At 44.6% G+C, this 14,016-nt stretch overlaps 1 protein-coding gene across 1 annotated transcript in view; it reads right to left on the bottom strand.

Moving 5' to 3' along the window:
- fancd2 (FA complementation group D2) overlaps positions 1-14,016 on the bottom strand; it is an 89,583-nt gene that overhangs the window by 29,258 nt on the left and 46,309 nt on the right. The window contains exons 24-29 of the mRNA XM_078209918.1: positions 7,473-7,588; positions 7,109-7,217; positions 5,094-5,210; positions 2,318-2,436; positions 1,325-1,465; positions 888-1,004 (exon numbers count right to left, since the gene is read on the bottom strand). Coding sequence (XP_078066044.1) covers positions 888-1,004; positions 1,325-1,465; positions 2,318-2,436; positions 5,094-5,210; positions 7,109-7,217; positions 7,473-7,588 — 719 coding nt within the window. The remainder of the gene's footprint in view (positions 1-887; positions 1,005-1,324; positions 1,466-2,317; positions 2,437-5,093; positions 5,211-7,108; positions 7,218-7,472; positions 7,589-14,016) is intronic.

The raw sequence follows: 14,016 nt of genomic DNA, 5'->3' as shown, positions 1-14,016 counted from the left end.
AATTACAGCACAGGAACAGGCCCTTTGGCCCTCCAAGCCTGCACCGACCATGCTGCCCGACTGAACTAAAACCCCCCTACCCTTCCGGGGACCATATCCCTTCAAAGAGAACAAAGAATAAGATTTCTTTCTTTCTTGCCTGTTATTATGGAATTCAGCAACTGAGAAAAAGAAGGTATCACGTGTCTGGATCACTATTATTGATACTTGAGCTAGCTGCATCTACTGCTGGTTTTCTGGCCTCCCCAGGGAATAAGTGTCTCATTCTGACAGGAACCATCTTCTACCTCCCTCCCTTCAGTCCTGCAGCAACAACCGGACTGAGATGAGAAAGTTACTGTACAGGAAAAAATTAAGATGAACCTATAGGCTGGAATTTTACCGCCACGCCCGTCCTGGAATCCGGGCGGGCGCGGCTCGCAGAACGGAATTCTCCGTTGGCCTCGGGCAAGATTTTACGAGCCTTGCCTGGGTGAAGTCGTAAAATACCGATCGTAGTCTCTCAACAGATGCATGGCATTAGTACAGTAATGTGATTTGGCACAGAGCCACCATTAACTGAAACTAACATAGATTAAGATAAATTCATACGGTTCTTCAGTCATAATGAAACAACAGATGGACGATGATAGGATTTCAGTCTTTCTCATGTATCAAGTAAAAAATAGAACAAGAAACATTTGGGAAAGATTTACAAAGCTGGACCCAAGAGTACAGAATACTGTCTGCATATTATAAATTGTTTGTGGCTGTATTCTAGCCAAAGGTTACAGCATATGAGCTATTTCATTGTGTTCCCATATTCCATAGAATCAAACCCATCATTAAAAAGTCATAATATCCTTCTTATTATAATGCACTTATTCAACCTTAAATGACATATGTACCTTTAAGAAGAACATTTTATTAGTAGCAGTTGCTACCAACATGTAATCCAATTTGTGATATAGATCCTCCAGAAGAAATACTAGTTCTGCTGACCCCAGTTGTACAACTTCAGTCGCCTACAAGACAAAACGATCCTCAATATTAACACTGACCTATGAGTCAGCACGAAATTAGTAACCATTTTTGGTCAATTTAGCTCACTATTTTCCATTTAAATTTATACTATTAGTATGGTTGAATGGACAATGTTACAACACATAGTTAATTATCTCAGAACTGAACTATTTGGATGATTATAGATTTAATATGTATAGACATATAATACTATTACGCAACATGATAAAGTGGATAGAATATTTTTTTTTAAAACTGCTTTGCTAATTTTAAGGACAGCTTTCTTGATGACAAACAAGGCAAGGACTTTCCAAACACTGACCTTGGTGTGTAGCTCAGTGTCCAATAGTGATTTGGTTACCAGACCACACTGCAGGACAATAAATACATCGATATCCAGCTCTCTAAAGTAGGCTCTGTAATTGGACAAATTAATAAAGACCTTCCCTTCTTCAGTGTTTTCCTGTAGAACACATAATTATATTGCATGAAACATCATCTAGATATTTAAAGAATACGTACATTTCCTAAAAGTGAATTGTGAATCTTCATCCATTAACTTTTCACTCTTATATTGCGACCAGTGTGGACATCAATGACTGGCCATCAACATCCACTAAGTTAACTAGCTTAAAAAACTCAAGATGGTGCCGGAACATGGTGACTCCTTGCGAGCTGTGTCCAGCATATGGCCTTCTTCTGCACTGTAGGGATTCTATGATTCTAATTCTATCTTTTACCCTCGTTCTATGCTTTTAAAACTCTATTCTAACTCTTTTAAACTCTATAACAATGCTTTAATTCAATGCCTCATATTAAGTTGATCTTTCTCTACACCCTAGCTATGACTGTAACAGTACATTCTGCACTCTCTCCTTTCCTTCCCTATGAAAGATATGCTTTGTCTGTATAGCGCGCAAGAAACAATACTTTTCACTGCAAACTCATACATGTGACAACAATAAATCAAATCAAATGAACAAGTCACTCTTAACCCATCCCAAGAATGAACATAATCACTCCATGTGATCTGTAATAATTATATTTAAAAATTGGAGAAATTTCAAGGATGTGCACTGATCTTGTGTGGGCAAGCACTGAATCAACAATACATTGCACCATGGGATGTTGGAACAAAGATTTATATCTGCAGACCCTCACCTGCCCATCTATGAGGAGGTGCTGAGTGTGAGACGCACATGGAACAGGGAAAATGAGACAGGCAGAGAGAGGGAGAGAGTGAGTCATTGCTTCACAGGAGCAGAGTATCAGTGAAGGTCAAAACCAAACAGCAGCCTGTCCTTGTTGACTGTACCTTCCCTTGTGTATTCTCAGATTGCACTTGACTTTCTTCTGCAGGATCTTCAGTCTGAGAGCTATCTGTAGAGGAATTCTTGTTATCCTCAGACTTCTGCTTCTTCTTACTCTTTTGATCTTGAAAAAAAAACATTTAAACCGGAGATTTTACTCAAAGATTGGCTCTGCAAACCTTGGCCAGCGATGACCTACTAATATTATCACTGGACTATTAATCCAGAAATTCAGCTAATATTCTGGGGACCCAGGTTCGAATCCCACCATGGCAGATGGTGGAATTTGAATTCAATAAAAAATATCTGGTATTAAGTGTCCACTGATGACCATGAAATCATTGTCGATTGTCGTAAAAACCTGTCTGGTTCACTAACTTTGGGGAAGGAAATCTGCCGTCCTTACCTGGTCTGGCCTACATGTGACTCCGGAGCCACAGCAATGTGGTTGAATCTCAACTGCTCTCCGAGGGCAACTCTAGGGATGGGCAATAAAGGCTGACCAGCCAGCGACGCCCCATGTCCCACGAATAAAAAAAGTAAAAACCTGATCCGTGAGAAAGTGCCCTGGAAGTTGGATTTTCATTCTGGGGATGGCCAGGTTCTCTGGGAGTTGGGCTGGGCAACCCCAGAATGAATACGAAGGCCACAGAATGTGAAGGTGGGCTGGATGGAAAGTCTGCTTCAGTGCACCAGAGCTTTGTCAAAGATTTTTTGCAAAGCATTAAAACAAAACCAGCCCTCAAGCCCTCAGCTCATACCTGGTCAACCTCCATACATTCCCCATACCTCATCCATGCCAACTTTTGCCCTTCCACCCACCCCCACGGCCTTTTATAATCTTTATACCAACTTAATGTTAACTCATGCTAACCCATGACCCCCACCTTTTCCCTTATGTCTACAATGTCAATTCACCCAGTATTCACCATGTGCAAACCTCAGGAGCTATCAAGTTCCAAGTGTCTGTTAGCGACTTTATTTAAAAATAACACTCATTCATAAAACTCATTCACTACATTTACATTCCTTCAACTACATAATCCCTTACAAGAACAAACATTTCATTTGAGTGCTTAATTCCTATAGAAACAAGCACTGGAATTTATAATCCCACTTCAAAGAGTCCGTACCCACTTGGACCAGTCAATCAAACTTTGAAATGGAAAGCATCCCACTGTGTTAACAGAAGGTTGTGAAATCAGTCATGCAGCACAAATCCAGTAATGACAACCTCCAGTCTTATGTCAACAGACAGATTGAAATAACAAGCAATGATTTTTTTAAAGACACACCAGTTTGGACAGTTAGTCCGGACAGCTTCGCTTGACAATTCTAATGAGTTGATGTACTTTTTAACGTACATTCATGTCCACCTTTTGCAATCCCAAAGGGCACCTGATCTCCCCAAAAATGTCCCAGGACCATATCCAAAGAGGTGCCCTAACTCCCCAAAAGGGTACCCCACCTCTCCAAATTACTCCACAAAGTTTAAATCTGCTTCTATCAGGTCTAGTTTGCACATATCCTGTTTCATACCAGGGTCACCGGAGGCAGCTGCTGACTTATATAGGCACTTATATGAAACATGACCCGCCCCCATGACAATGGTAGGTGTTGTATTTGGGGGTGGTCTTCTAGTTTTCTGCCTCTTGCAACATTTTTGATAGGTTCTGTCATTGCGTAAACCCAGGATTAACACCCACCAGCTCTGAACTTACTGATACTGGACCCTTATAAAGAACAAAGAAAATTACAGCACAGGAACAGACCCTTCGGCCTGCACCAAGCCTGCACCGACCATGCTGCCCAACTGAACTAAAACCCCCTACTCTTCCGTGGACCATATCTCTCTATTCCCATCCTATTCATGCATTTGTCAAGATGCCCCTTAAAAGTCACTATCATATCTGCTTCCACTACCTCCCCCGACGGCGAGTTCCAGGCATCCACCACCCTCTGTGTAAAAATACCCAGGAGTCTTGCTGGTATTTTGTTTTTTGCTCATTTCCCCTCCCCCCTTACTCTGCTGAAGACATTCACTTCAGTCCCAAAGACACCAGAAACCTACTGCTACCCTGGCCAAGTGGCCATTCATTATCTGTAAGCCAAAGTAACAAGCACTGGCAAGCCATTCAACTGAAATGGGGAAATCACAGCAGAGTCCGATCATTTTCTGAACAACATCTACATATGCATTATTTTCCACTTAACTGCAGTCGGCAGCAGGAAACAAAGAACAAAGAAAATTACGGCAGAGGAACAGGCTCTTCGGCCCTCCAAGCCTGCACTGACCATGCTGCCCGACTGAACTAAAACCCCCTACCCTTCCAGGGACCGTATCCCTCTAGCTAACTTTCCTCTCCCCCTTGCCACCTTGGCTGAGATAGTTTAACTCGCTGTAGCCTGTGACTGAAGCTGCAGATCCTGCTGCTGTACGAAGCTCAGCTGTTCACTGGACAGGTTAGCTGGCTCAGCAAGGAGACTTGCTTTTTATTTCAAATTAAGTGGGCATTTCAGAACTTATCCAAAGCTCTCCTTATCCCCTGCCACCAAACATGCTATTAGAGGGAAAGAAGGAAAATGGAGATTGCATCATTATGTTGGTCAAGTGCTGTTGCCCGAACCCTGGGACCACACCATGAATCACTTGCTTGGTCACAGATGATCTGAAGAGAAAAATATTGGAATGAGCAAGTGAGGTCATAGTTGCACTGGCTCTCAAAGAATTTTCTGTTTAGTCTCATTTCCCTGCTTATTCTTCAAAACACTAAAAGTTACCTTTCCCTTGATCACCTTTCTTTCCTTTTTTAGCTGGTGCTGCAGGAGCTGTGGTCACAGGAGCCTCAGTGACCTCCAAATCAAAGTTTGCCAGCGGCGGGACATATCCAGGTGTTGCTGAAACATTAAAGGAAATGACAGCAGGTTAGAACCTTCAAGCTGAAGATTAAAGGTCAACAGGAGCATTCCAGGTTCCCGAATTAAAAGTAAGTAACATTACAACGAGGAAGAAAAATAGTTTCTGCCGGTGTCATTTTCAGATTAACTTTGGAAAAAGTGTTTTAAAATACACAGAGACTTCCTGTTCAAAAGACTCGAACTATTTAAAAAGAGGTTTTCATCCCAAGCACCACAAACGTTCCAGATTTAATTCACTTCACATCGGCCACTCGCTCTGGGGTCAATTTTAACTTCCGTTGCATTTTTATTGGCAATTGGGATGCAAAGCCCAGTATCAGCATCCTGTTAGTGCCATCATGGGGAGGCGACGACCTACTGGTATTATCGCTAGGTTATTAATCCAGAAACTCAGCTAATGTTCTGGGGACCCGGGTTCGAATTCTTCCACAGTAGATGATGGAATTTGAATTCAATTTTTAAAAAATCTGGAATTAAGAATCTACTGATGACCATGAAACCATTGTTGATTGCTGGAAAGACCCATTAGGTCCATTAGGGAAGGAAATCTGCCATCCTTACCTGGTCTGGCCTACATGTGACTCCAGACCCACAGCGATGTGGTTGACTCTCAATTGCCTTGGGCAATAAACGCTGACCAGCCATCGATGTCCATGTCCCACAAATCAATGTACAAAATAACCCTTTGGTCCCTACAGACAGGTGGTCAAGACTCCAACTGGAGTCAGGCAGGGGTCTCATTACACAGTGCAAATGGAGGAAATCGCTTGTCTCCAGAAATCCAGGCAAATTTTCAAGCACTAATGGGCAAAATGTGTGCTGCTACGTGACATAGAGTAGCCTGACCGAAGGTTCCTTTAAAGAGGCTACTCCATAAAGGGGAGAGATAAAAAAAATAAATCATCCTAGAACCAATAGGAGCTAAATGACTGACCCCTGTGTTTTGTACCTCACATTCCCCAACCCACCTTCAATTTAACTTGTCTGACTCGTCTCTGCTTCCAGGTTTCCCACTCCTGCCCCCCCCCAGCTGATAAGCGGCTTTGCATCTGCAGGCAACTTACCACAAGTATAGCACTAAGGCCCAACAGAAAAGAAACCTTTTGGCCCTCCAGCTGCCTTCATTAACCAGGATCACTCAACCTGCCTCTCGTGCAATAAAAAGAGTTAAAACCAGGATCAACCCCACTGGACTCGATATGGAATTAGTCAACCTGAAATTGGCAATTTTGGTTTGGGATCATATGGCACACTAACGTTCAGCTAGTGGAATCAGAAAAATGACTATTGGCAGCTCACACCTTGGGGGCGATTTTACCATTTTTATTCGGAGTGCTAGGCGGACTTGAAACTGGGAGTGTTTCAGATCCAACTTTTAGGCCCATTTTTAGTCCCCCCCCATTCGCACTCTGCCAGCAAAATTTTGAGCGCATCAGATTCGTGCTGCAGAAGCCGGTGGGCGGGGCTTAACGCACCCGAAAGCCTGCAGAGGGAGGTAGTGCGCATGTGCAGGCCTCTGATGCTGTGCAGGCCTCTGATGCTGCACATGCGCGTTGGCAGTAGCAGGGGTCTGACAGAAGAGAGAAAACGGGGCATAACGCGATGGTAAAGTCCCCCCCCCCCGCCCCCGTCTCACCTGAAATGCTACTTAGGAGAAAGCAGGATAATAGAAAATCTACATTACTAACCCCTTCAGAGCAAGTCAAATATAAACATGAGTTTCGCCACTTTATAAACGCCCAGCTCCACCACACACATTCACCCAGGAAACCTCAATTGTACAAAAACATGTCCATATAAAATGTCGTACACGCGACAGCACCGGCAGGTAAAATGGCCCAGCATGCAGGGCCACAAGAGCATAAACTATACCAAACCTGCGAGACACTTCTCCAACAGCACCTGCAATTGTGTAATATTCTGCAACCGGAGAAGCACCTTTCCCTTCATCTCAGTATCCTGCTGCTTACAGAATGCATTCACTACCTGAAAAGTAGACAGAAAAATAAATCACCATGGCGAGAATGGCCACCCTGTGCACACAGCTGGTCAGCCACACTGGAGAGTAGCATGCAACCGTCCTATCTACTGAAAACTTTGTAATTTAGGGAGCCTGATTAGCAACCAATTCCGTACACGGCCATCACAGAATGAGTTTTTAAAGAGAGTTAAACAAGTTTTCAAATTTCACTACGGACTGACACCAGACCAGCTCACTCATTACGTTTCCTGTTTTGTTACCTCTCTGAACCAATTGAGGGTGTGGAACAGCAGCGAGCACAAAAATTCCTGCTCCTGTTTGGATAGCGACTCCACCTTTTCCACCAGCTCCAAGTTGGTCATGTAAAGTGGACAACCTGCAATAAGATAGTCAGCTGAATAAAGCCAGAAGTCACAACAATCACGGCGTATGCACTGATCCGTTTTCCATAACAAATGCCAGTTCACTTTTTCAAACACACAGGATCACACAGCAAGATTCACTTGTATTTGTGCCATGCTATAGTGTACCCGAACAGGCACCGGAATGTAGCGACCAGGGGATTTTCACATTGCAGAGTTAAATGTAAGCCTACTTGTGACACTAATAAATAAACTTCAAAAACTTAATAGTGACATTTTAAAAATGATTCATCTTTTATCATTTGCTCTATAATCCAAACAGCTGGCTATGCAATTCATGTGTATTCTGTATCAAGTGTGCCATTCGTGTTAGTGTGTGTCTTTACAGAACATTTGTTACAGAGGAGGCAGCAGTGTAGTGGTATTGTCACTAGACAAGTAAACCAGAGACCAAGAGCAAGATCTGGGGGCCTGGGTCTGAATCCCGCCACGGCAGATGGTAAAATTTGAATTCCATAAAAATCTGGAATTAAACATCTAATGATATGAAACCAGTCGATTTTCGTAAAAACCCATCTCGTTCACTAATGTCCTTTAGGGAAAGAAATCTGCTGTCCTTACTTGTTAGTTCCACAGCAATGTGGTTGACTCTCAAAAGCAAATCCTTCTGAAATGGAGGGTAGTTAGGGATGGTCTAACCAGTGATGCCCACATCCCATAAATGAATTTTGGAAACTCCATATAATACATTGTACATACAAGACCAATCAAATGAAGTTTTTATGCTTGATCAGAAAATTTACAGACATTAGATCAATATCACTTGTGCACTGTCTTTGTCTTCCCAGCTTTAACAGCCCTGTTAAGAATATGGTTCATCCAGCTTGTCAGGTGATTTATCTAGGGAGTAGCCGAGTGGTACAGATCAGGATGGTCCCACCTAAGTTAGCTGATCTCAGCTAAGACACTTACAGCAGCCCCCTGGTTACAGCTGGGGAAAAATAAACCAAGGTTCCTGGTCTTATTCACTGCATAGCAACCACACTGCTCGAGGGAATCGGGCTTAGTGACTCATAGAAACCCTACAGTGCAGAAGGAGGCCATTTGGCCCATCGAGTCTGCACTGACAACAATCCCACCCAGGCCCTACCCCCGTAACCCCACATATTTTCCCCGCTAATCCCTCTAACCTACGCATCCTGGGACACTAAGGGGCAATTTTGCATGGCCAATCAATCTAACCCACACATCTTTGGACTGTGGGAGGAAACCCATGCAGACACGGGGAGAATGTGCAAACTTCACACAGACAGTGACCCAAGCTGGGAATCGAGCCCAGGTCCCTGGAGCTGTGAGGCAGCAGTGCTAACCGCTGTGCCACCGGACAGAATCAGTGTTTCACCCTCCTCACAGATATGAATTTGAAATTCAAACGCTGTAATTTGTACTCGGGCCTGAAGCACCCCTCAATCGCAGATGGGTTAATAAACAGCACTGTGCCCCACATGTGCCCATTACCAAGTTGCCACACAATGTAACGAAGCAAATATATCACAATGTGATTACATCTCTTGTGACAAAATACAGCTCTTGAGTAGAAACTGAGAAAAAAGTCCCAACGAACCATGACTAAATCAGAAGACAGTACAGCACAGGAGGTGGCCATTCGGCCCATCGAGTCTTTGCCAGATGTTTCCACTTCAGAAAACCCAAGGCTGTTCTGGTGCAAGTTTAATGGACAGCCTGTTCGTGTTTGAGTGGTTTTATTTACAGCAGCTGCTCCACATTCATCTCAGAAATGGAAACCGCACAAAATCCCAAAGTGCTGTATCAGTACACATTTAAATAAGCTCAGAGGAGCCTGACACTACCACAGACTGATGAACATTACTTCTAAAGAACTTTCACGATGATACATCAGGTAAAGACAGTGTGCAGCTGCAGGGTACAAATCGCAGCCCCAGGTCGGCTAATCTCTCCTGGTGGTAGAGAAATCACAATTTCACCCCCCCCTCCCCCCCCACTCCCCTCCCAGTCCCCTTGTGGGCATAGGAAGGGGAAAGAAACAAAAGTAGCTTGGGTTCCTGCTCCGGATTCTCCTGTATTTAAATTAAGCAGTGCACCAGCTATCAAGCAATAGCGCACGGTGGCACAGTGGTTAGCACTGCTGCCTCACAGCTCCAGCGACCTGGGTTCGATTCCCGGCTTGGGTCACTGCCTGTGTGGAGTTTGCACGTTCTCCCCGTGTCTGCGTGGGTTTCCTCCGGGTGCTCCGGTTTCCTCCCACAGTTCAAAGATGTGCGGGTTAGGTTGATTGGCCATGCTAAGTTGCCCCTTAGTGTCCTGGGATGCGTAGGTTAGAGGGATTAGCGGGGTGAATATGTGGGGTTATGGGGAAAGGGCTTGGATGGGATTGTCGTCGGTGCAAGCTCGATGGGCCGAACGGCCTCCTTCTGCACTGTAAGGATTCTATGATTCTATAAATGTGGTGCTAAGGTACATGATCAGCCATGATCTAATTGAATGATGGAGAAGGCTAGATGGGCCGAATGGGCAACTCCCGCCTCTTTGTTCGTAAGCTTAAAATGCCTATTTGCAACCAGAACATCAATGGGCAATACAATTGGCTTCAGTAGCACTGGGCTAGGGAGAGAAGGGGAAAAAAAAACAACAGATACCTGCTTCTGGTCTCTTATCGAATGAATTGTTGGAAGAGGCAATTGAATAAATGGTAAATAATGGGACACGGGGACAGAGCAGGCACGTGGGATTAGGACCAAAACAAAAGCAGAAAACTGCGGATGCTGAAAAATATTCAGCAGGTCAGACAGCCTCTTTGAAGAGGGAAACAGAATTAGTGTTTCAATTCGTTGGCTTTTTAAATCAGCCTGAAATGTTAACTCTGTTTCTTGCTCCTCAGATGCTGCCTAATCTGCTGAATGTTTCCAACATCTTCTGCTTTTTATTTAGGATTAGAAATACCATTAATGTGGAGGATAAATAGCAACGTGGCCAAGTTGGGCTCACTGGGCTGTTTCTAATTTTGATGCAGTTTTATTTTACAATCCTTGGCCAGATCCCCAGTTGTTAGTGAGATCCAGTTCGGGACCAATGATATTTTCTTTTGAAGTAGACAAAGTTCAAAATTCAACACACTTGTTAATAGAATAAAGCCGCAGGATTTCACAGGTTTTGAACAACCAAAAAAAAAACTTTACAAGGTCAGAAAGATAAAGCAATTTACAATATGTATCTGAGGTACATATGAATGAACAGGCAAACTGCAGTCAAACACACCACACTGCGCAATTATCATAGAAACCCTACAATGCAGAAGGAGGCCATTCGGCCCATCGAGTCTGCACCGACCACAATCCCACCCAGGCCCTACCCCCACATATTTACCCGCTAATCCCTCTAACCTACGCATCCCAGGACTCTAAGGGGCAATTTTTAACCTGGCCAATCAACCTAACCCGCACATCTTTGGAATAAATGCCACCAAAACAGTTTTCATGGATTTCTTAACAACTGACCAACTTTTGGGCGAATGGAATCAAAGGTTATGGGGAGGATTAGGCTATTGAGTTTGACGATCAACCATGATTGTGATGAATGGCGGAGCAGGCTCAAAGGGCCAAATGGCCTCCTCCTGCTCCTATCCTCTATGTTTCTATGACCCAGACATCAGTTACACCGCGTCAAGTTATCTCATTGAAATTATGGGCTGAATTTTCCGGCTGCCCTCGCCCCAAGGCCAGAAATTCCTGCCCAAGGTCAATGGGCCGTTGCACGGTCCACCCTGGCCCACGACGGGGAGGGGACAGGAAAACTCAGCCCAATGTCTTTCTCATAAGGGATTCCAATCTCCGCCTTCGAAGACCTCGCCTTGGAAATCTCGCCAAAAGTTGCTCCAACTCAGACAGCTTCTACAATGGCTCACCTTTCGGGGTTTCAATCTTACCCTCCGAGATTCCATTCCCCTGGATTTCCAAGTACTCTCAAACATCAGCTTACGAGCACAATTTAAGCTCTTTCGCTCCATAGGCCCCAAAAGCCCACACCACCAAGTACCCAACCTTCGGCTGCATTCTAGGGTTTTCAGTACTTCTTTAAGCCCTTTTCAATCATCAGAGCTTCTCCCAAGCCCACTTTACTTAATAGTCTGCTCCCCCCAGACTTTTCTCTAAATTGGAGCCTGCCTCTCTGCTCCTCTCTTTCTCTTAGCTTAATTGGGATCTGCTCTTGTCTCCCGTCTCATACCCGAGACTTCTTTCTGGGACCTTCCCTGTCCGGGATACTAGTCTTCCATAGCACTCCACTCCTGGTCAACCGATCTGGGCTTTTGCACCATTTTTCTCCTGCACAAGCGCACTCAGTCAATGCTCAGTCCAAAGAGCTTAAAGATGCAGCTCGCTCTCAGTCTGCCCATGCGTGGAAACTCAGAAAACTGATGGTACTTGACATCCTTAACCTCCAAGTTTGGGTTTTGTCACAATTTCTATGGAAAGCCTGTTGGATAAGAAAGGGTCTCTGATACTCAGGCCCTGGGCAGCACGGTGGCACACTGGTTAGCACAGGTGTCTCACAGCGCCAGGGACCTGGGTTCGATTCCCAGCTTGGGTCACTGTCTGTGCGGAGTCTGCACGTTCTCCCTGTGTCTGCATGAGTTTGCTCCGGGTGCTCCGGTTTCCTCTCAGTCGGAAACACCTGCTGGTTAGGGTGCACTGGTCATGCTAAATACTCCCTCAGTGTACCCGAACAGGCGCCGGAGTGTGGCGACGAGGGGATTTTCACAGTAACTTCATTGCAGTGTTAGTGTAAGCCTTAGTTGTAAACTTAGTAAATAAACTTAACTTTACTGATTTTACTGGCACGCCCACCCCGCGGCTCACAGAATGGCATTCTCAATTGGTTTCGGGCGTGATCTTACGAGCTTCGGGCGGGCGTGCTAGTAAAATTCCGGCCTCAATGTCTACACTCACGTGAAGATTGGTCATTTGGAGAGATGCTGAACAATTGCACAGTATTTAAAGCATAGAAACCAGCTAATCAACCTCAGAGATTCATACGAGAAGAGCTTATAATCTCCAAGAACCTCCTCCCATCTACTTCATAACTTTCTATTTTTCTATTCTCCCTCTTGCTTATCCATCTTCTCCTTGAATGTAAACATGCTAATCACCTCAACCCTCCTCATGGTAGTGAGTTCCACATTCCAAAAACTCTCGGGACAAGGATGTTTCTCCTAACTCCCCTTTGGGATTTAACAATGACTATCTCACATTTATGGTTCTGAATCGCCTTGGAACTGTATCTTAAAGATTTCATGCCTTCGGAAGAGGGAACAGGCAATAAAGCAGAGAAAGATATTTTAAAATACAATTTTCACCTATGCACCCCTCAGTTACAGATCTTTGTTCTTTAGGAAATCTACCAATCAGGAATAATTGGGACTTGAAAAAAATACCAGGCCCTGAATTTGACAAGTGTGTAGAACATTCTGCTGTGCAACATAACTTTAAATCAACGCTACAATGCTGCAGTAATATGTTTGACCACCAGAGAACCCTCTTGAGTTACACAGAGGCTCTGTCAAGTTTCACATCAGATTACCTTCCTTCTTAAATATATTGAAATATTTTCAGGGACACATTGACCAGAATTTTATCGCCTCAACCGCCCCGGAATCAGCCATTTTGTTCTATACAAGAAACAGGATGTCAATGTAGGGAAATACAACTTCTTCCCCCCCTGTCACATAGTCTGTACTCAATCCCCTCCTGGCTTATATTTCTGCACTTGTCTACCACTCTTGGGGCTTCACTCTACCCCTCTTCTGGTCCGGCACTGTGGAATTCTCTCTCCAGTTTCCACCCTCAATTCAAAAATTCTCCTCCATAAACATGTCTCGAGTTCTCCAATCCAACATCTTCATGGGCGGCACGGTGGCACAGTGGTTAGCACTGCTGCCTCACAGCACCAGGTACCCGGGTTCAATTCTAGCCTCGGGTTACTGTCTGCGTGGAGGTTGCACATTCTCCCCGTGTCAGCGTGGGTTTCCTCCGGGTGCTCCGGTTTCCTCCCACAGTCCAAAGATGTGCGGGTTAGGCCATGCTAAGTTGACCCTAGTGCCAGGGGGATTAGTAGGGTAAATATGTGGGGTTGCGGGAATAGGGTCTGGGTGGGATTGTGGTCGGTGCAGACTCGATGGGCCAAATGGCCTCCTTCTGCATTGTAGGGATTCTATGGATTCTATGACAGGCAGGCCCCAGCAATTGATGTTCTGTCCTATATGCAGCATATTGGGCAGGACATAGGCTTCAAATCTTCCTTCAGTAGATGGCCTATTACAGATCGGTACTAGGCAGTGACTAAGGAAAGAGAAATACATTTCAATTTTGGATATGAGAGTGGGAAGTAAACGGCTCTGGATCACTTT

Source organism: Mustelus asterias, chromosome 3 (genome assembly GCF_964213995.1).
Source record: "Mustelus asterias chromosome 3, sMusAst1.hap1.1, whole genome shotgun sequence".
NCBI lineage: Eukaryota > Metazoa > Chordata > Chondrichthyes > Carcharhiniformes > Triakidae > Mustelus > Mustelus asterias.
This window is presented reverse-complemented; position numbering and strand designations above follow the sequence as displayed.